Source organism: Gorilla gorilla, chromosome 5, assembly GCF_029281585.2.
Source record: "Gorilla gorilla gorilla isolate KB3781 chromosome 5, NHGRI_mGorGor1-v2.1_pri, whole genome shotgun sequence".
Taxonomy (NCBI): domain Eukaryota; kingdom Metazoa; phylum Chordata; class Mammalia; order Primates; family Hominidae; genus Gorilla; species Gorilla gorilla.
Genome location: NC_073229.2, coordinates 53761654 through 53782982, shown reverse-complemented (window position 1 = coordinate 53782982; position 21329 = coordinate 53761654). Strand labels below are relative to the sequence as shown.

General features: G+C 41.6%; 1 protein-coding gene and 1 long non-coding RNA gene across 5 annotated transcripts in view; one reads left to right on the top strand and one right to left on the bottom strand.

Moving 5' to 3' along the window:
- The window catches only part of SLC26A8 (solute carrier family 26 member 8), an 86816-nt gene that overhangs the window by 8363 nt on the left and 57124 nt on the right, over positions 1 to 21329 (top strand). For all 3 annotated transcript variants that reach the window (XM_031012557.3, XM_055390276.2, XM_031012559.3), the window contains 2 exons: positions 670 to 859; positions 8011 to 8150. In XM_031012557.3, the coding sequence (XP_030868417.1) occupies positions 672 to 859; positions 8011 to 8150 (328 nt within the window). In that variant the 5' untranslated portion in view covers positions 670 to 671. The remainder of the gene's footprint in view (positions 1 to 669; positions 860 to 8010; positions 8151 to 21329) is intronic.
- Positions 857 to 20440, bottom strand: LOC129534157 (uncharacterized). 2 transcript variants are annotated; one of them, XR_008680623.2, is made up of 4 exons: positions 19804 to 20440; positions 9289 to 9416; positions 8112 to 8231; positions 857 to 955 (listed from the first exon to the last, which is right to left on the bottom strand). It is a non-coding gene; the product is annotated as an uncharacterized lncRNA (long non-coding RNA). The 2 variants fall into 2 exon arrangements; XR_010134253.1 differs by lacking the exon at positions 19804 to 20440 and adding an exon at positions 16671 to 16773.

The following is a 21329-nucleotide window of genomic DNA, read 5'->3' as shown; positions in this document are numbered from 1 at the left end:
ACTAACTGTATGCTTGGCAGTCATTCAAGAAATATTTGTCAAGGGCCTGCTAAGTTGCTAAGTGAAAGCCATTATTTTGGGTCCTGGGGCTGCAACTGTGAATGGTCACAGTCCTGCTTCCTGGTCTTACATTTTATGGGGGAAACAGACAATGGACAAACAGACAAATAATCAATCAGGTGCTGGCAAGTGCTGTGAAGAAAAGTAAAAGGTAAAGGGATAATGATGTCTGCTATTTTAGAGGAGTTACAAGACTTGTATTGAGCACTTAGCCCTTCATCTGGACTTCTTCATATATGCTGGATAGTGAGCATTTTCAGTGAAAATTGTTGATTAATACTGTCCACCTCTTGATCATTTTCCTACAACATAACACAACTGAATATAAAGAAAACTAGGCCTCCCAGCAGGACACCTGGGTTCTAGTCCTGGCTCTAATGAGTATCAAACAGCAAAGACTGTTTAAACTTCTGGGTTTTGTTGTCTCCATTTGAAAAATGAAAAGAATACACATAAAATTATACAACTTTGAGAAAGAGTTTTTTACAACTGAAAGATGCTTTGCAAGTGTAAAACATTATTATATAGGAATTTTATTTACTTAAAAATATGCTGAGGATCTGGATTACTGAAAATGCTCTTTTATTTGCTCTCTTTCCACTCATCCAGGAATGGCACAACTAGAGAGGCGCGCCATCTCTGGCTTCAGCTCCAAGTCCAGGCGAAACTCATTCGCATATGATGTTAAGCGTGAAGTATACAATGAGGAGACCTTTCAACAGGAACACAAAAGGAAGGCCTCCTCTTCTGGGAACATGAACATCAACATCACCACCTTCAGACACCACGTCCAGTGCCGGTGCGTGTGTCCAATCTTTCAGCTGCCGCCGAGCCGGGCAGGACTGAAACCTAACCTGACTCCTTTGGTGTCCACTTCTCTTTCTTGTCTGAGTTCCTGTAATCAGAATCATGCAGTTTATTGTGTAATTTTTCTTCAGTCATTTTTGTGGTTTGTCTTGTAGTACCTTTTCGATTGTAAACTTCCTGGGCATAAAGATCTTGGGTGTCCCTACAGTACCTAAGGAGGATATTTCATAATTCCATTGTTCAATCAACCATGACTACCAGACTCCCGACCAAAAATCAGTTAGCCAGCAAGACGCAATGGCTCACGCCCGTAATCCCAGGACTTCAGGAGGCCAAGGCGGGCAGATCACTTGAGTCCAGGAATTTGAGACCAACCTGGGCAATATGGTGAAACCCCGTCTCTACTAAAATTACAAAAATTAGCTGGGCGTGGTGGCACGTGCATGTAATTCCAGCTGCTCAAGAGGCTGAGGCATGAGAATTGCCTGAACCTCGAGGGCGGAGGTTGTAGTGGGTCGAGATTGTGCCACTACACTCTAGCCTGGGCAACAGAGCAAGACTCTGTGTCAAAAAAAATAAACAAATAAGATAGCCATAGTGGACTGATTAATGGTAGGGGAACGAGATTCTTCTAGTCTCATATCCAACAGTGCCCACATGGTGGTACTCATGGTCACTAAGGTAGAATCTACCACCACCACCTCTGATACCCACTGTGACTAGCTAGGTCCTACAGTTCAGGGGCTCTTACCCTGTTTTTGTGCTTTGAACCTTCTAGCAGTCTGATAAAGTTAATCAACATCTTTCAGAATAATTTTTTAAATGTTTTTTATTGTGGTAAAATATGTATAACATAAAATTGGTTATTTTGACCATTTTTAAATATACAATTCAGTGGCATGATTGACATTCGCAATGTTGTGCAACCATCACTGCTATCTATTTCCAAAACTTTTTCATCACCTCAAACAGAAATTCTGTTAAGCAATAATACCCTATTTCCCCACCCCTCAGCCCAAGTAACCTCTCTTCTGCTTTCTGTCTCTATGAATTTGCCTATTCTAGCTATTTCACTTAAGTAGAATCATACAATATGTTTGTCTTTTTGTGTCTGACTTCTTTCACTTAGCATAATGTTTTCAAGGTTCATCCATATTGTAGCATGTATTAGAACTTCATTTCATTTTATGGCTGAATAATATTCCATTGTATTTATATACCACATTTTTGTTTATGCATTCGTTAACGGACATTTGAGTTGTTTCTACCGCCATTAGGCTACTGTAAATAATGCTGCCGTGAACATTGGCACAGGAGATCTGTTTGAAGTCCTATAACTAGGACTAGAATTGTTGAATCACATCATAAATCTGTGGTAAATTTAACTTTTTAAGGAACTGCCAAACTGTTTTCCACAGTAGCTGCACCATTTTACATTTTCACTGGCAATGTACAATTTTTCCATGTCCTCTCCAACATTTGTTATTTTCCATTTTTTTAAATTATAGCCAACCTATTAGGTATGAAATGATATCTCATTGTGGTTTTTTGTTTTTGCTTTTGTTTTGCATTTTCCTGATGACTAAAGGTGATGAGTATCTTTTGGTGTGTTTATTGGTTAATTGTATATCTTCTTTGGAGAAATGTCTATTCATTTCCTTTGTCCTTTGTAAAATTAGGTTGTTTGTCTTTTTGTTGTTGAGTTATAGGAGTTCTTCATGTATTCTGGATATTAAACTTCTATCAGATATATGTTTGTAAATCTTATATAATTTTGTAAATATTTTCTCCCATTCTGCAGGTTGTCTTTTCACTCTGTTGATACAGTGTCCTTTGATGTAGAAAAGTTTTTTGGTGTTTTGTTTTGTTTTGTTTTGTTTTGTTTTGTTGAGATGGAATTTCACTCTTGTTGCCCAGGCTGGAGTGCAATGGCATGATCTCTGCTCACTGCAACCCCTGCCTCCCAGGTTCGAGCAATTCTCCTGCCTCAGCCTCCTGAGTAGTGGGGACTACAGGCAGGTGCCACCACACCCAGCTAATTTTTGTATTTTTAATAGAGATGGGGTTTCACCATGTTGGCCAGGCTGGTTTTGAACTCCTGACCTCAGGTGATCCGCCTGCCTCGGCCTCCCAAAGTGCTAGGATTACAGACGTGAGCCACCACACCTGGCTGATGTAGAAAAGTTTTTAATTTTGATGAAATCCAATTTATCTGTATTTTCTTTTGTTGCCTGGACTTTTGGTGCCATATTTAAGAAACTTGTCAAATTCAAGATCATGCAAGATGATGCATCTTTTCTTTTCTTTTCTCCTTCCTTCCTTCCATTTTTCTTTCCTTCCTTCTTTCTTTTTGAGGCAAAGTCTCACTGTCGCCCAGGCTGCCATGCAGTGGCACAGTCTCCGCTCACTGCAACCTCCACCTCCCAAGTTCAAGCGATTCTCCTGCCTCATCTCCCGAGTATCTGGGATTACAGGTGTGCGCCACCACGCCCAGCTAATTTTTGCATTTTTAGTAGAGACGGGGTTTCATCAAATTGGTCAGGCTGGTCTGAAATTCCTGACCTCAAGTGATCCGCTTGCCTTGGCCTCACAAAGTGCTGGGATTACAGGCGTGAGCCACCGCTCTGGGCCAAGATCATGCATATTTTCATCTATGTTTCCTTCTATGAATTTTATAGTTTTAGCTTTTAAATTTAGGTCTTTGATCCTTTTTGAATTAATGTTTGTATATAGTGTAAGGTAAAGGTCCAGCTTTATTCTTTTACATGTAGATATTCTGTTTTCCCAGGACAATTTGTTGAAGAGATTGTCTTCACCTAGTAAATGGTCTTGGCTGAATAATTTTTTAATGCATAAAATAAGCAGGATTATAAGGAAAACCAGTTACATTGAAATACAGTTATCTAAATATCAAAAATACCAAAATTGTGTTATTTAATAATATGGGTCTAATAACTACCATAATTTCAAAGTAGTGATGAATATAACTAATATTTCAAGATCTCTTTAGCAATTGTAATGTAATATTGAAATGTTTGTGATTTCTACTGGTGACAAAGTCAAGTTCTGCTGATACTACTGTGTTTTGTTGCCAACATTCATAATTGAAGGAAATGCTAAAGAGGTTAGTGAAATAAAGATATAAGTTCGCCTATATAATTTCACATATGTCCCCAAATACTATCTACAGACTCCTTGGGGGTCCACAAACCTCAGGTTAAGAATCCTGGCCGGGTGCAGTGGCTCACACCTGTAATCCCAGCACTTTGGGAGGCCGAGGTGGGCGGATCACTGAGGTCAGGAGTTTGAGACCATCCTGGCCAACATGGTGAAACCCCTTCTCCACTAAAAATACAAAAATTAGCTGGGCTTGGTGGCGCACAGCTGTAGTCCCAGCTACCCGAGAGGCTGAGGCAGGAGAATCGCTTGAATCTGGGAGGCAGAGGTTGCAGTGAGCCGAGATCACGCCACTGCACTCCAGCCTGGTGACAGAATGAGACTCTGTCTCAAAAAGAAAAAAAAAAAAACAAAGAATCCTTTGTGACCTACATCATTATAGTAATCTTAATTACTCAAGTTGTCCTCACTCACACTCTGAATTTATTAGTCCTTCTTGTCCCCTGGTTTATCACCCACAATTGGCACATGTTGGTATGTTGGCATGTTGGTGACAAGTGTGGAAAGTCCCTACACAGCCCTGCTCCAGACTGTCCTCTCCTTGAGACATTCTCCTTTGTCCACATTCTGCCTTTTGCAAGTTGTGTTCTTGGATATCCCCCCCAGTCCTCTCACTTCCTCTGCTCCATGATGGATCGGGGGACATGTGCCAAAGAGGGTATTTGGGGGCAACATTGGCTTTGTCTCTATAAAATGATAGTCTTTTTCCCTAACTTTACCCTCATTATAAATAAGTATTCCCAGTGAAATTTCAACCTAACTCCTTTCTCCCTTCCTTACTTAGCCTTGCCATCTGGACACTTAAATCTGACCCATTCGGCCTCCCATAAGCTTTCTAGCAACTGTTACTCCCTACTTCTAAAACATACAATTCTCTCCACTTCTGAATTTTAACCAGAAAGGTAGCACAGCACAATGCTTGAGAGCACAATTCTGGCTGGGCACAGTGGCTCATGCCTGTAATCCCAGCACTCTGGGAGGCCGAGGCAGGCAGATCACGAGGTCAGGAGTTTAAGACCAGCCTGGCCAACATGGTGAAACCCCGTCTCTACTAAAAATACAAAAATTAGCTGGGAATGGTGGCACACGCCTGTCATTCCAGCTACTCGGTAGGCTGAGGCAGGAGAATTGCTTGAACCAGGACCAGAATGCAAAGGTTGCAGTGAGCTGGGATTGCGCCACTGCACTCCAGCCTGGGCTACAGAGTGAGACTCCGTCTCAAAAAAAAAAAAAAAAGCACAATTTTGAAACTGGGCTGCCTGATTTTGAATACTAGTCCTGCTGCTTTTCAGCCTTGTGACCTTAGGTAAGCTATTCAACTCTGCTGTGCCTCAGTTTCCTTATCTGTAAGATCAACATGATAATAGCACCTGCCTCGTAAAGTGATTGTGAGGATTTAAAGAGTATTTGTAAAGCAACTAGGAAATAGCACTAGATAAGTGAGGTTTTTTTCTCTTTTTTCTTTTTTTTTATTTTGAGCCAGAATCTCGCTCTGTCATCCATGCTGGAGTGCAGTGGCGCTGTCTCAGCTCACTGCAACCTCAGCCTCCCGGGTTCAAGCGATTCTTCTGCCTCAGCCTCCCGAGTAGCTGGGACTACAGACCCGGTTTATTTTTGTATTTTTAGTAGAGATGGGGTTTCGCCATATTGGCCAGGCCAGTCTCCAACTCCTGACCTTGTGATCCGCCCGCCTTGGCCTCCCAAAGTGCTGGGATTACAGGCATGAGCCACCGCACCTGGCCATAAGTGAGTTTTTTTAATGTAAATAAAATAATCTTTTAACCCCATCTCTTCCTTTCTGCAGAAAACCTCTTAATAGCTTTCCTCATTTTCTTCCTCTTTAGCAACTGCATATCCCCCCTCTTATCAAAATCTCCCCTGTGCTTTCATTTTGATTCTTCCATTTCTCACTTTTAAGATGTCTTAACTGAAATCCAGATTCATGTCTAAATGCTAATATTATTCCCCCGTCAGCTTCAACTTCCATTCCTCTAATTCCCTCCTTAGTTTCTGTCACTCTTAAGGCCTCATCACTCCGTGTCCATTGTATTTTTCACCATGGGGAAGGGCTTTGATGACTTTGCCTTGGGTGGCTGGCTGGTCTTTCCCTAAGTGACACACAGAGAGGAAGGCAGACTGAACCAGGTGAAGGAACAAACTGTTCCAGTGCCATGCTCTACTCTTCTCCACAGAGGCTCATAATTAGAAAGAGCATATTTTGTACACCTGCCACACACCCAGGGACTCTCCTAAGAACAGCAATGTGATGTTCCTTCCAAACCAATGGTCTTACTCATGGCTGCCGAGCAGCATTTCACAGCTGCCAATAGGAAATTTGGAGGCAGGAGAGCGGCTAGAACACTGAGCTAGAAATCAAGGACCTTGTTTCTAGCCCCATCTCTACTCACACTTATTCCTGTGACCTTGGTAAAGTCATATTTATTTGGCATTAATTACCTCAGCAATAGTAATGCCATAGTTGTGACAGTAAAACATAAGTAAAATTACTTCTTGTCTGAGCATGCACTTCAGCCCTGACACGTTAAAGTTATATTTGTTGTTGTAGTCAAATCCCAATTATCTAGCTCAGTTTACACATGAAAAATCTTCATACTTTTTACTTTCAACCCCTGCTAAAATCTAAATAATGAAAAACAATTTAAAACCAAATTGGTTTTCTTGGTTGATTAATGATGATTCTGTTGTTTTAGATGATCTAAAAGTTAAAGCAGGTTTTCTCAATCTCAGCACCATTGACATTTTGGACCAGAAAATTCTTTCTTGTGGAGAGTTGGCCTGTGTATTCTGTGATGTTTAGCCTCTACCCACTTACCAATTGCAAGAATCAAAAATGTCTCCGGGCAAGGCACGGTGGCTTATGCCTGTAATCCTAGCACTTTGGGAGGCCGAGGCGAGCAGATCACCTGACCAGCCTGGCCAACATGGTGAAACTCCATCTCTACTAAAAATACAAAAATTAGCCAGGCATGGTGGCGCATGCCTGTAATCCCAGCTACTCAGGAGGCTGAGGCAGGAGAATTGCTTGAACCCGGGAGGCAGAGGCTGCAGTGAGCCAAGATTGTGCCACTGCACTCCAGCCTGGGCGAAAGAGCAAGACTCCATCTCAAAAAAAAAAAAAAAAGTCTCTGGACATTGCCACATGTACACAGGGGAACAAAACTGCACCTAGTTGAGATCTACTGGGCTAAAGGATAATAAAGTCTTATTTTATAAAGTTGTTTCCTTACATAACTAAGTCCTTAAGCACAGGACTTCATATTCTCTATTTTCTACTAATTTCTACATGTCACAGGTCAAGGCCACAGAGTAAATGTTTGGTAAAAATTTTAGTTCCGTGCTCTCCTCTCCTCCACAGAGGGTCATAATTAGAAAGAACACACTTTGTGCACCTGCCTCGCACTTGGGGACTCTCCTAATTGGGAATAACATGAATGTGTTAACTGCCCTTCCACCTATCAATGTCACACCTCAAAACACTGTCCTTGTCAAGAGAAAACAACAGCAGTCCATTTTTCTACTGGAAAATTGGTAGGTTTAATTCTTCCCAAATATCCTGTGAAAACACAGAACTGATTACATGCTGGACGTATATGGCTTAGTTCTTGACATATATATAGCACTTGGTTCTGAAGCTAAGATGATTTAGTCCCCCAGGGAACATGTGGCGATGTCTGGAGACATTGTTATTGTTAGCTGTCACAGCTGAAGGGGGGAGTTCTACTGATATCAATGTGTGAATGTGTAGAGACGAGGGATGCTGCTAAACATCCTGCAATGCACAGGACAACCCAACAACAAAGAATTATCTGGTCCAATATGTCAAACTCTCATTAGTGCTGACAAGACTCTACTTTTTCTTGGCTATGTGGGCCAAATGCCTTTTCTTGGCTATGCGGGCATTTTCTTTGGAGAAACTAACCAAGTCTCTGCTCTTCTCTCTCACAGCTGCTCATGGCACAGGTTCCTACGATGCATGCTTACAATCTTTCCCTTCCTAGAATGGATGTGTATGTATCGATTAAAGGATTGGCTTCTGGGAGACTTACTTGCTGGTATAAGTGTTGGCCTTGTGCAAGTTCCCCAAGGTAAGGAAGATATGAAGCCTGCTCATCCAAAGACAATGTATCAGACCTTGTCCACGTGCCCAGGGTAAACAATTACTTGTGCTACATGAATAGAAAAAAAATATTGAATTTTATTCACAGCATTCCCATTTGTTCCCTTATCTGCCAGATTTCTAACCTCTCCAGGGTGGTTCCAAAAGACTTGGTTTACTTTAGACCCCTGAATACTTTCCAGAGTACTTGTAACACCCACTCTTTGTTATTTTTTCCCTTCACTAGTTATTTCATGCTTATGGCTATAATATATCTCACTTGGCATTGGTTTTACCTAGAAAGGGAAAGGATAGGCGGGCACAGTGGCTCATGCCTGTAATCCCAGCACTTTGGGAGGCCAAAGCAGACAGATTGCTTGAGCTCAGGAGTTCCAGACCAGCCTGGCTAACACAGTGAAACTCTGTCTCTACAAAAAAATACAAAAATTAATGGGGCCTGGTAACGTGTGCCTGTAGTCTTAGTTACTCTGGAGGCCAAGGTGGGAGGATCACCTGAGCCCAGGAGGTCGAGACTGTAGTGAGCAGTGATCACACCACTGCACTCCAGCCTGGGCAACAAAGCAAGACCCTGTCTCAGAAAAGAAAAAAAAGGTGAAGGATAGGAAACATAGCATGCCAGCATCTCTCCAGCAAGTGACAAGCAATCCAGTGCTCACTCTTTGGTCTTCCAAGTAGCAGTTCAGATGTAAGACAACAAGATCACACAGATAGGTGTGGGAGCTTATCTGGGCTTTAAAAACTCATTTCCCAAATAGGAATCAACAACTTTGTAACAGTGCCATAAATATTGCTTCCAGAGTCCCACAATGGACAAGTCCAGTTGTAAGAGTCACTATGCTCAGAGAATCCCAAAGGTAGGGCTTCCAACTGGATATTTATCTTTCATTCACAGTCCTCTTGGTCCAGATGGAATATACTATTTGGGTTCATTTTTACCATAAGCAATTCTGCCTGGTAACACAGCTGACGTTCTACCATTATAAGGTTTCCAGGGAAATGGAGCTAGAAAGTTAACCCCAGATCAAATTCATCCTCAAAAAATAGAATGGGTTTTATAAATCCTTTACTCACAGTAGTTTATAGTTCCCCAGATAGTCTTTAAATACCTCCATTTCTCCATTTTTCTGAGGCTCAACAGGCAGGGTTGAAGCTTGTGATCGGGCAGGTTGTGGATAGCACAAAAGAGGTCAAGAACATGAACAAGTTGTGGCTGAAATCCAACTCTAGCACAGCACTGTTAATTGGGGAAAACAGATGACTTTTTAAATCTTTATTTACTTATTTGTTTCTAAATTATCAAATAGTAAAATTGGCGCTTTTTTTCCCCTTTTGGTGTATACTCAGATTGATTTTAACCCACTTGGCTGGGACTAGTGGCTCATGCCTGTAATCCCAGCACTTTGGGAGGCCTGGGCAGGCAGATTGATTGAGATCAGGAGTTTGAGACCAGCCTGGGCAACATAGTGAAACCCCATCTCTACTAAAAATACAAAAATTAGCTGGGCGTGGTGGCACACACCTGTAATCCCAGCTACTTGGGAGGCTGAGGCAGGAGAATTGCTTGAACCCAGGAGGTGGAGGTTGCAGTGAGCCAAGATCGCACCACTGCACTCCAGCCTGGGTGACAGAGCGAGACTCCATCTCAAGAAAAAAAAAAAAGAATACATATATAGATTTGTGTAACCACCACCACAATTGATGCAGAGTAGTTCCATCACCTCCAGAACTCTTTCATGCCATGCTTTTTAAGCCACATACCCCCCAATCTATAACCCCTAGCAACCATTGATCTGTTCTCCAGCACCATAATTCTGTCTTTTTGAGCACATCACATAAATGGAATCATACAGTATGTGAATTTCAAAGGCTGGCTTCTTTCATTATGCATTGTGCCTTTGAGATTCACGCAAATTGTTGTGTGTATCAATAGTTCATTTTTATTGCTTAGTAATATTCTACTATATGGATATATCGCAGCTTGTTTATCCATTCACTTGTTGATAGACATTTTGTTTCCAGTTTTGGTCTCTCACAAATGAAGTTGCTATGAACATTCACGTACAGGTTTTGAGTGAACATAGTTTTCATTTTACTAAGCTGGAGCTGGATCTCTGGTCACATGGTATGTGTATGTTTAACTTTATAAGAAACAACCAAACTGTTTTCCAGAGTGGTTTTTCTACCATTTTACATCCCCACCTGCAAGCATAAGAATTTCATTTCCTCCACATCCTCATCAGCACTTGATATTGTCAATATTTTTAAAATCAAACTTTCTATTTTGAGATAATTATAGATTCACATGCGTTTGTAAGAAACAACAGATAGAACCCATGTACCCTTTACCCAGTTTCCCCAATGGTAATATCTTGCAAAGCTATGGTTCAGTCTCACAACCAGGATATCAGCATTGTTTCAGTCAAGATAGAGAACACTTTCACCACCACAAAGATCCCTCAAGTTGTCTTTTTATAGCCACCACTACCTGCCTCCTGTCCCTAACTCCTCTTAATCCCTAGCAATCATTAATATGTTCTTCACTTCTATAATTTTAACATTTCAAGAAAGTCATCTAAAGGGAATCATACAGCATACAACCCTTTGGTATTGGTTTTTTTCCCTCATAATTCTGTGGTGATTCATCCAGATTGTTGTATATATGAATTGTTTATAACTTTTTATTTTTGAGTAATAGTCCGTGGTATAGATGTATCACAGTTCATTTAAACATTTACCCATTGAAGGATATCTGGATTGCTTCCAGGCTTTATTATTACACATATAGATGATATGAACATTCATGTGCAGGTTTGTTGTTGTTGTTGTTGTTGTTGTTGTTGTTTTTGAGAGGCAGTCTCACTCTGTCACCCAGGCTGGAGTGCAGTGGCACGATCTCGGCTCACTACAACCTCTGCCACCCGGGTTCAAGCAATTCTCCTGCCTCAGCCTCCTGAGTAGCTGGGATTACAGGCGCACGCCACCACGCCCAGCTAACTTTTGTCTTTTAGTAGAAACAGGGTTTCACCATGTTGGCCAGGCTGGTCATAAACTCCTGACCTTAACTGACCACCCACCTTGGCCTCCCAAAGTACTGGGATTACAGGCAAGAGCCACAGAGCCTGGCCTCATGTGCAGGTTTTTAAAATAAATGTTAAGTCTTCATTTATCTGGGATAAATGCTTAGGAGTGTAGTATATTGCTGGAGTATATAGGAGTTGCCTGTTGCCTTTTTTCACCAACCTGTTTTCCAGAGTGGCTTAACATATTACCTTCCCACTAGCAATCTATGAGTGATCCAGTTGCTCTGTATCCTCACCAACATTTGCTGTTGTCACTATTTTTTATTTTAGCTATTCTGATAGTCATGTAGTGATATCTCATTATGGTTTTAGTTTGCATTGTCTTAATGGCTAGTGATATTTAACATATTTTCATATGCTAATTTCCATCTGTTATTTTCATAAAATGGCTCTTCACGTCTTTTGCCCATGTTCTAGTTAAATTCTGTTTTTACTGTTGAGATCTGAGAATTCTTTGTAGATTCTGGATACTAGTTATTTTGTCTTTTGTGTTTTGCAAATATTTTCTCCCAGTCTGCAGCCTGCCTTTTCATACTCTTAACAGTCTTCCAGAGCAAAAGGTTTTGATTTTGATAGGCTCATTTTTAGTATCTTTTATTTTAGCCATTCTAAGAAGTACATAGTGGTATCTCATCATTGTTTTAATTTGCATTTCCCTAATGGTTAATGAGGTTGAACATCTTTTCATGTGCCTAACTTGCTATCCTCACATCTTCTTTGAAGGGTCTGTTCAAGTACTTAGCCTATTTTTCCACTGAGGTTTTATTTTTTTCTTGTTGTTAATTTTTGAGCTTTTGTTTTGTTTTGTTTTGTTTTTAGAGACAGGATCTTGCTCTGTCACCCAGGCAGGAGTGCAGTGGTGTGAACATAGCTCACTGCAGTCTAGAACTCCTGGCCTCAAGCATCCTCTTGCTTTGGCCTCCTAAAGTGCTGAGATTACAGGCATGAGCCACCATGCCCGGCCTCAACACCATTTTTTTTTTTTTTTTTTTTGAGACGGGGTCTCGCTCTGTCGCCCAGGCTGAAGTGCAGTGGCGCAATCTCGGCTCACTGCAAGCTCCACCTCCCGAGTTCATGCCATTCTCCTGCCTTAGCCTCCCGAGTAGCTGGGACTACAGGCGCCTGCCACTATGCCTGGCTAATTTTTTGTATTTTTAGTAGACACGTGGTTTCACCGCATTAGCCAGGACGGTCTCGATTTCCTGACCTCGTGATCTGCCCGCCTTGGCCTCCCAAAGTGCTGGGATTACAAGCGTGAGCCACCGCGCCCAGCCTCAACACCATTTTTAAAGAATATCCTCCAGTGAATTGTTTTTGCACCTTTGTCAGAGATCAAATAGGCATCTTTTGTGTGAGTCTCCTAAATTTTCTTCATTCTGTTCCATTGATCTATGTGTCTATGCCTTTACCAATACCATATCTTGACAGTGAGTTTTAAGGTTGAGTGATATGCTTCCTCCAGCTATTTTTTTTTCCAAAATTGTTTTAGCTATTCTTCTGTATTCATTTTATAATCAGCTTATCTAAATTTACCAAAAAAGGTTTTTGTTTAGATTTTGATAGGTATTCCATTAAATCTATAGATTATTTCAGGAAGAATTGGCATCTTTATTATGTTGTCTTCCAATCCATGATTATGGTGTCTCTCCATTTATTTAGGTCCCTTGATTTCCTTCATCAGCCTTTTGTAGTTTTCAGCATAGAGATCCTACGTGTTTTGTTAGATTTGTGCCAAAGTATTTCATTTTAGGGGTTTAAATGATGGTTCAGTCTCCAATTATTCATTGTTTGCATATAAAAATACAATTGATATTTGTGTGTTTTTCTTGTATCCTGAAACTCGTTTATTAGTTCTAAGAATTTTTTGTAGATTCCCTGGAATTAACTACATTGACAATCATGTCATCTGTTAATAGGGACAGTTATGTTTATTTTATTTTATTTTATTTTTTTCGATTTCTCAATCTTTTCCCCACCTTTCCCCCACTTCTATTCCACAAAACCGCCATTGTCATCATGGCCCGTTCTCAATGAGCTGTTGGGTACACCTCCCAGACGGGGTGGTGGCCGGGCAGAGGGGCTCCTCACTTCCCAGTAGGGGCGGCCGGGCAGAGGCGCCCCTCTCCTCCTGGACGGGGCGGCTGGCCGGGCGGGGGGCTGACCCCCCCACCTCCCTCCAGGATGGGGCGGCTGGCCGGGCGGGGGGCTGATCCCCCCACCTCCCTCCCGGACGGGGCGGCTGGCCGGGCGGGGGGCTGACTGCCCCACCTCCCTCTCGGACGGGGCGGCTGGCCGGGCAGAGGGGCTCCTCACTTCCCAGTAGGGGCGGCTGGGCAGAGGTGCCCCTCACCTCCCGGACAGGGTGGCTGGCCGGGCGGGGGCTGACCCCCACCTCCCTCCCAGACGGGGTGGCTGCGGGGTGGAGACGCTCCTCTCTTCCCAGACGGGGTGGCTGCCGGGCGGAGGGGCTCCTCACTTCTCAGACGGGGCGGTTGCTGGGTGGAGGGTCTCCTCACTTCTCAGACGGGGTGGCTGGGCAGAGACGCTCCTCACCTCCCAGACGGGGTCGCGGCCGGGCAGAGACGCTCCTCACATCCCAGACGGGACGGCGGGGCAGAGGTGCTCCCCACATCTCAGACGATGGGCAGCGGGGCAGAGACGCTCCTCACTTCCTAGATGGGATGGCGGCCGGGCAGAGCTCCTCACTTTCCAGACTGGGCAGCCAGGCAGAGGGGCTCCTCACGTCCCAGACGATGTGCGGCCAGGCAGAGACGCTCCTCACTTCCCAGACGGGGTGGCGGCCGGGCAGAGGCTGCACTCTCGGCACTTTGGGAGGCCAAGGCAGGCGGCTGGGAGGTGGCAGTTGTAGCGAGCCGAGATCACACCACTGCACTCCAGCCTGGGCACCATTGAGCACTGAGTGAACCAGACTCCGTCTGCAATCCCGGCACCTCGGGAGGCCGAGGCTGGCGGATCACTCGCGGTTAGGAGCTGGAGACCAGCCCGGCCAACACAGCGAAACCCCGTCTCCTCCAAAAAAATACGAAAACCAGTCAGGCGTGGCGGCGCGCGCCTGCAATGGCAGGCACTGGGCAGGCTGAGGCAGGAGAATCAGGCAGGGAGGTTGTAGTGAGCCGAGATGGCAGCAGTACAGTCCAGCTTTGGCTCGGCATCAGAGGGAGACCGTGGAAAGAGAGGGAGAGGGAGACTGTGGGGAGAGGGAGAGGGAGGCGGAGGGGGAGGGGGAGGGAGAGGGAGAGGGTTTATTTCTTTTTAATATGAATGGCCTTTATAACTTTTTATTGCTTGTTATACTAGCTAAGACTTCCAATACTATGTTGAATGAGGGTGGTGAGAATAGACATTCTTGCCTTCTTCCTGAACATAGGGGGAAAGCATTCAGTCTTTTACCACTAAGTATGATGTTAGCTGTAGGATTTTTGTTGATGTCCTTTATTAGGTTAGGGAAGTTTTCATCTACTCCAGTTTGCTGAGAAATTTATCATGAATCGATGTTGTATTTTGTGAAATTTTTTTTGCATCTATTGATAATGACCATGTGGTTTTTCTCTTTAGATGATTAATATGGCAGGTTACATTAATTGATTTTTTTGAATATTGAACCAGCCTTGCATTCTCAGAATGAGAGTATTCACACTAACTTACCATATGTGCTAGTTGCATTCCTGCAAAAAGAAATTTTCATGTGGCAGCTACAACCAAAATGGCCCATTTGTATTAACATAGTCACTTTATTTCTATGAATAAAATTTCTAGCATATTCCTATGGTGCTGCAATGAGACAGCTAAACTCTTGGAACTGATGCTTTAACTATGAGCCGCCTGCCAGTTTCTACTTATATTTAAATAAAGACCAAAGTTGGAGGATATCCCATTGCTAAATTAAAAAGTCATCAGTATAATCTTGTATCAAAGTAAGAATGGCATTAGAGTAATATCTAGCATTCACCACAACACCTAGCACATAGTAGGTACTCAAAAGATATTTGTTGAATAAAAATGATTGCATAGCTGGTTATGGTAGCTCACACCTGTAATCCCAACACTTTGGGAGGCTGAGGGAGGTGAATCACTTGAGGTCAGGACGTCGAGACCAGCCTAGCCAATATGGCAAAACCCTGTCTCTACTAAAAATACAAAAATTAGCCAGGTGTAGTGGTATGTGCCTGTAATCCCAGCTACTCGGGAGGCTAAGGCAGGAGAATTGCTTAAACCTGGAAGGCAGAGGCTGCAGTAAACTGAGATCACACCACTGCATTCCACCCTGGGTAACACAGCGAGACTCCATTGGAAAAAAAAAAAAAGATTACATAGCTATATGAATGAATGAATCCAACCAGCTCTTAATACTTGATTAGGGGATTGAATATTAGTTTAATTGATGTGAATAATAAGATAATTTGTAGTGTGAATAATTCAAAAATTGTACTTACATTTGAATACCCGATGACAATAATTTTATTCAAATGAAACAAAAATACTATATGATGAAGACCTTATTAAAAAGGTGCTGGATCTTCCTTACAGTAGAATTCCAATTTATAAATGTAGAATTAAAGAAGAAAATACAAAATCACCTTCATGAAAATACTACAGTAATAATTGTACATAAAATCTACCCAGTGGATGCTAAAACCAGTGGGTGAAAATTTGCAAACTAAGAAACAGGATTTGCATATTTTCAAAGTATCTCCCTCGAGATATTTATTAACTACTCCACTACTTTACAATAGAAAACCTAGGAGAAAATAGCTTAACTAAGTGATTAATGTGAGCATCACCAGTAGTAAAATATATGGATATCATGAATCCTGTGATATGATACAATGAGAAAGATACAACATCATTTCTGTAGTATTCTTGCCAAAAGTGTATAACCTTAGTACAATCATAAGGAAATATAAGACAAACCAAAATTGAGGAGTGTTTGACAAAATAACTGATCTATTAATACTCTTTTAATTTGTCAAAGTCATGAAAGACAGGTAAAAATTAAGGAACTGTTATAGATTGCAGGAATAAGGGGAAATAACAACTTAATGAAATGTGAGACTCTGGATAGAATCCTAGAACAAAATGAAAGACATTAGTAAAAAAACTGATGAGATTCAAATAAAGTTTTTAATTTCTAATGTTAATTTCCTAGTTCTGATCAATATACTATGACTATATAAAATATTAACATTAAGAGAAGCTGTGGAAGGGATATATGGAAACTGCATTATTTTTGTAACTTTTCTGTAATTCTAAAATTAGTTTAAAATTTTTGAAAATTTTAAGGTGTTGGAAAGTTTGGAAATTTTAATTCCCTCTATTTCACTATGGCCTAAACTTAAATGAGACTAGATAACTTAATTCTCAGATTGTTAACCTAGTAATTCTCTTACCTTCCCAGCATTGGTTAGTTATTTAAAACTAACAAAAGATTTTCTCTTCATGCTACACGTTGCTTTTCAAGAGTAAATGGGGGCCAGGCGTGGTGGCTCATGCCTGTAATCCCAGCACTTTGGGAGGCCAAGGCAGGCAGATCGCTTGAGCTCAGGAGTTCAAGACCAGACTGGGCAACATGGTGAAACCCTTGTCTCTACTAAAAAAAAAAAAAAAAAAATTAACTAGGTGTGGTGGTGCAAGCGCCTGTAGTCCCAGCTACTTTGGGAGGCTGAGGTGGAAGGATCACTTGAGCCTGGGAGGTTGAGGCTGCAGTGAGCCAAGATCGCACTCCAGCCTGGGTGACAGAGGAAGACACTGTCACAAAAAAAAAAAAAAAAAAAGTAAATAGGGGCTATTCAACATTACAACATTATAATGGAGTGTGTACGCAGTATATTAAAGCAAGAAAAAGAAGTGCAAAGTATAAGAATTATAAATGAATAAAGCTTCATTATTCACAGATGATTTTTTATGCAAAGAATTCAAAAGAATATAAAGAAAATTGATATGACTTTTTAAAAGCAAAAAAAGATTTTAAAAGGCATAAAAAAAGAAAAACAAAGAAAATAGTAAGATTTTATGAATGTTGCTGGATACTAAATCAGCATATAAAAATCAGTTATGCTTAGGTGCAATGGCTCATGCCTATAATCCTAGCACTTTGGGAGGTTGAGGCGGGTGGACTGCTTGAGCCCAGGAGTTCAAGACCAGCCTGGCAACACAGTGACACCCTGTCTCTATGAAAACTACAAAAAATTTAGATGGGCATGGTGGTGCATACCTGTAGTCCAGCTACTTGAGAGACTGAGGTGAGAGGATTCCTTGAGCCTGGGAGGTTGAAGCTGTAGCGAGCTGTGATTACACCACTGTACTCTAGCCTGGGCAACAGAGCGAGACTCTGTCTCAAAAAAAAAAAAAAAGCAGAAATAAAATTGTGTTCAGTATAACTCTTAATATAAAGTTCAAAATGGGAGCAAATTGAACTGTATTGTGTAGGGATATGTACACTACTGGTAAAGAAAAGCAAAGAAATAGGCCGGGCACGGTGGCTCACGCCTGTAATCCCAGCACTTTGGGAGGCCGAGGCGGGTGGATCATGAGGTCAGGGGATCGAGACCATCCTGGCTAACATGGTGAAACCCCATCTCTACTAAAAATACAAAAAATTAGCTGGGCGTGGTGGCGGGCACCTGTAGTCCCAGCTACTCAGGAGGCTGAGGCAGGAGAATGGCGTGAACCCGGGAGGCGGAGCTTGCAGTGAGCCAAGATTGTGCCACTGCACTCCAGCCTGGGCAACAGATTGAGACTCTGTCTCAAAAAAAAAAAAAAAGAAAAGAAAAGAAAAAAAGAAAAGCAAAGAAATTATTATCGTAAATGCCAAAATAAGGAATCCTTCTGTGGGGAAAGGTGGTGTTGTAATCAAAGACCTGGGTGGTACTTACGTAAGTGTTTGTTTTATAAATATTAAGTAAGCTTGACATCTATTAATCTATTTTAATGCATTTTCTAAGTGCATGTTATATTTCACAATAAAAATGGAGATTACTAAATTAATTACCAAAACTATTACTAAAGTAATTAGAGCAATTAACACAGTACAATATTGCAGAGATAGACAATTAGGCCAATGAAACAGAAAAAAGAGTCACACGTATATGAATCACATGATGTGTATCAGATATGTCACTACAGAGACAGGCTTTTAATGACAAATGATGTAAAACACTTGGGTCTCTATAAAGAAAAAACATTTCAGGCCTTTACCTCACACCATACACAAAAATCTCTTCCTGGTTGATTAAAGACCTAAATGTAAAAGTTAAAGCAAAAAAGACATTTTGGAATAACATAAGAGAATATCTTTATGATCCTGAGGTAGAAAAAGTTTTCTTAAGTAAGACACCAAAAGCAAAAGGAAAAGCCCAAGGGAAAAGACAGATAAATCTGAAGTAAGTACAATTTAAGAACTTCTATCTATTCAAAGCTGCTATAAAGTTTGAAAAGCAGCCAGTCACAGTGATTTATGCCTGTAATCCCAGCACTTTGGAAGGCTGAGGTGGGTGAATCATTTGAGGTCAGGAGTTTGAGACCAGCCTGGCCAACATGGCGAAACCCTGTCTCTACTAAAAATACAAAAATTAGCCGGGCATGGTGGCGTGCGCCTATAGTCCCAGCTACTCAGGAGGCTGAGGTGGGAGAATCGCTCGAACAAGGAGGTGGAGGTTGCAGCAAGCCAAGATCATCACTGCACTCCAGCCTGGGAGACAGAGAGAGATGCCATCTCAAAAAAAAAAAAAAAAAAAAAAAAAGATTGAAAAGCAAATCACAGAATGGGAGATACTTGCAAAACAATACGCAACAAAGGCTTTATTTATAATATACATACTCCTATAAATCCATAAAAATAACTAGACAAGGGTGCTCAACATTATTAGTAATAAAGTGGAAAATGAAATTGAAATGAGTTACCACCATACACACTAAAATTAAAAATCTAGCAGTATCAAGTGCTAGCATAGATGTGGATAATGGGAACTGTCATACATTACTGGTGGGAGTATAAATTGCACAACCATTTGGAAAACAGTTTGGCATTATTTAGTAAATGTCCCAGAAGTTGAAATTCAAGCTATATATTCTCAAGAAACTTGTAAATCCATGTACCAGGAGACATGTACAAGAATATTCATAGCAATATTGTTCATAATAGCCCCAAACTGGAAACAAAGACAGGATACCATGAACCCTGGAAACAAAGAGAATGGGAAGGTAGCAACCTTGGATTCTGATGGCTTTTTAGTTCAGTTCCAGTCTCTGATGAGGTCTAACTGCCCTTTGTACCCTTTTAATAAATTTCCTATTTTGCTTAAGCTAATTTGAGTAGATTTTCTGTTACTTGCAATCAATAGAGCCTTGCCTAGGGGAAAAAAATGTGGTGAAAAAATCCTATAGATTACAAGAGACTTAAGAGACATATCAACCAATGTGAGGACCATATTTGGGTTCTGATTTAGACACACAGATTGTGAAACAAAGCACAACATGTAACAGCAAATAATTTTTTAAAGATCACCCCAAAACTCATCATACCTCTGGTTCAAGGTCTCTCGTGAGATTGCAGTTATCTCAAGGGTCTACTGAGGCTGGAGGATCTGCTTCCAGGCTCACTCATGTAGCAGCTGTTGGCAGGCCTGAGTTCCTCCCCATTCTGGCTTCTCCATATTCACAACATGGCAGCTGGCAGGACCAACTATATGTGTTGGGCCCAGTACAAAATAAAAACACAGGGCTCTTAGTTCAAAAATTATTCAGAATTTCAAGACAGTGACAGCAAAGCATTAAACGAAGTGCAAAGTCCTTCTAAGCCCAGGACTCTGTCTTGACTGCATAGATTACAAACCTTTGAAGCCACCTCTGGCAGGTAATGACCTGAATGAGAGAGCAACCAAGATGGAAACCAAAGTCCTTTTGCAACCTAATCTCAGAAGTGACATCCTTTCATTTTTGTTATAGTCTACTCCTTAGAAACAAGTTGGTTAAGTCTATTCCACACTTAATGGGGAGGAAATTGTACAAGGGCAAGAATACCAATTGGCCTGGCTGGGCGTGGTGGCTCACGCCTGTAATCCCAGCACTTTGGGAGGCCGAGGTGGCTGGATCACGAGGTCAGGAGATCGAGACCATCCTGGCTAACACGGTGAAACCCCATCTCTACTAAAAATATAAAAAATTAGCCGGGCGTGGTGGCGGGCGCCTGTAGTCCCAGCTACTCGGGAGGCTGAGGCAGGAGAATGGCATGAACCCAGAAGGCAGAGCTTGCGGTGAGCCGAGATCACACCACTGCACTCCAGTCTGGGCAACAGAGCGAGACTCCGTCTCAAAAAAAAAAAGAAAAAGAATACCAGTTGGCCATTGTGGATCATATTAGAGACCCTCTACCACAACAATCATTTGTAAGATAATCAGGGAAATTTGAACACTGAGTGGATAATGATGATATTGTACTTAAATTAGAAGAGTATTATCATTTAGAGATACATACCAAAATATCTACAGATTAAATAATCGAATGCCTTGGATTTGCCTCAAAGTAATATAGGGTGAGAGAGGAGTAGAAGCATAGATTGGTTATGGGTTAACCATTGTTGAAGTGGATGATGGGTATATGGAATTCATTATACTCTATTTTTGTATGTGTTTGAAATGTCTTATAAAAAGGAGCCTTGCTTATCTAAGACAATAAACCACCTCACTAAATTCATAACTGAATTTAGATGAGTATATTGGTATGATGTAAATTGAGGACAGACTCTTAGGGAAGGAAATAGGGGCTTGAAACATCAAAAGGATGACACTATGCCTGTTAGTCCATTTGCTTCAAAATTTCCAAATTCTCATGGTGCTTCTTAGAAAAGAAAGTAAGTATTAGAGAAGCAGCTGAAGGAAGAGGCTGGAGTGATTGGCCTATGGAAGAGAACCAACACATACCAACTTCAAGTTAGTGAAGTGTGATTCTTGCCTTGCTCTCCAGTTTTATCTTCAGCCCTGGAGAATTCCCAGGGCCTGCTTGTGCTAGACTAGGCATAAGGATGGGGCTGCTTTTGAGCTGTTGGAAT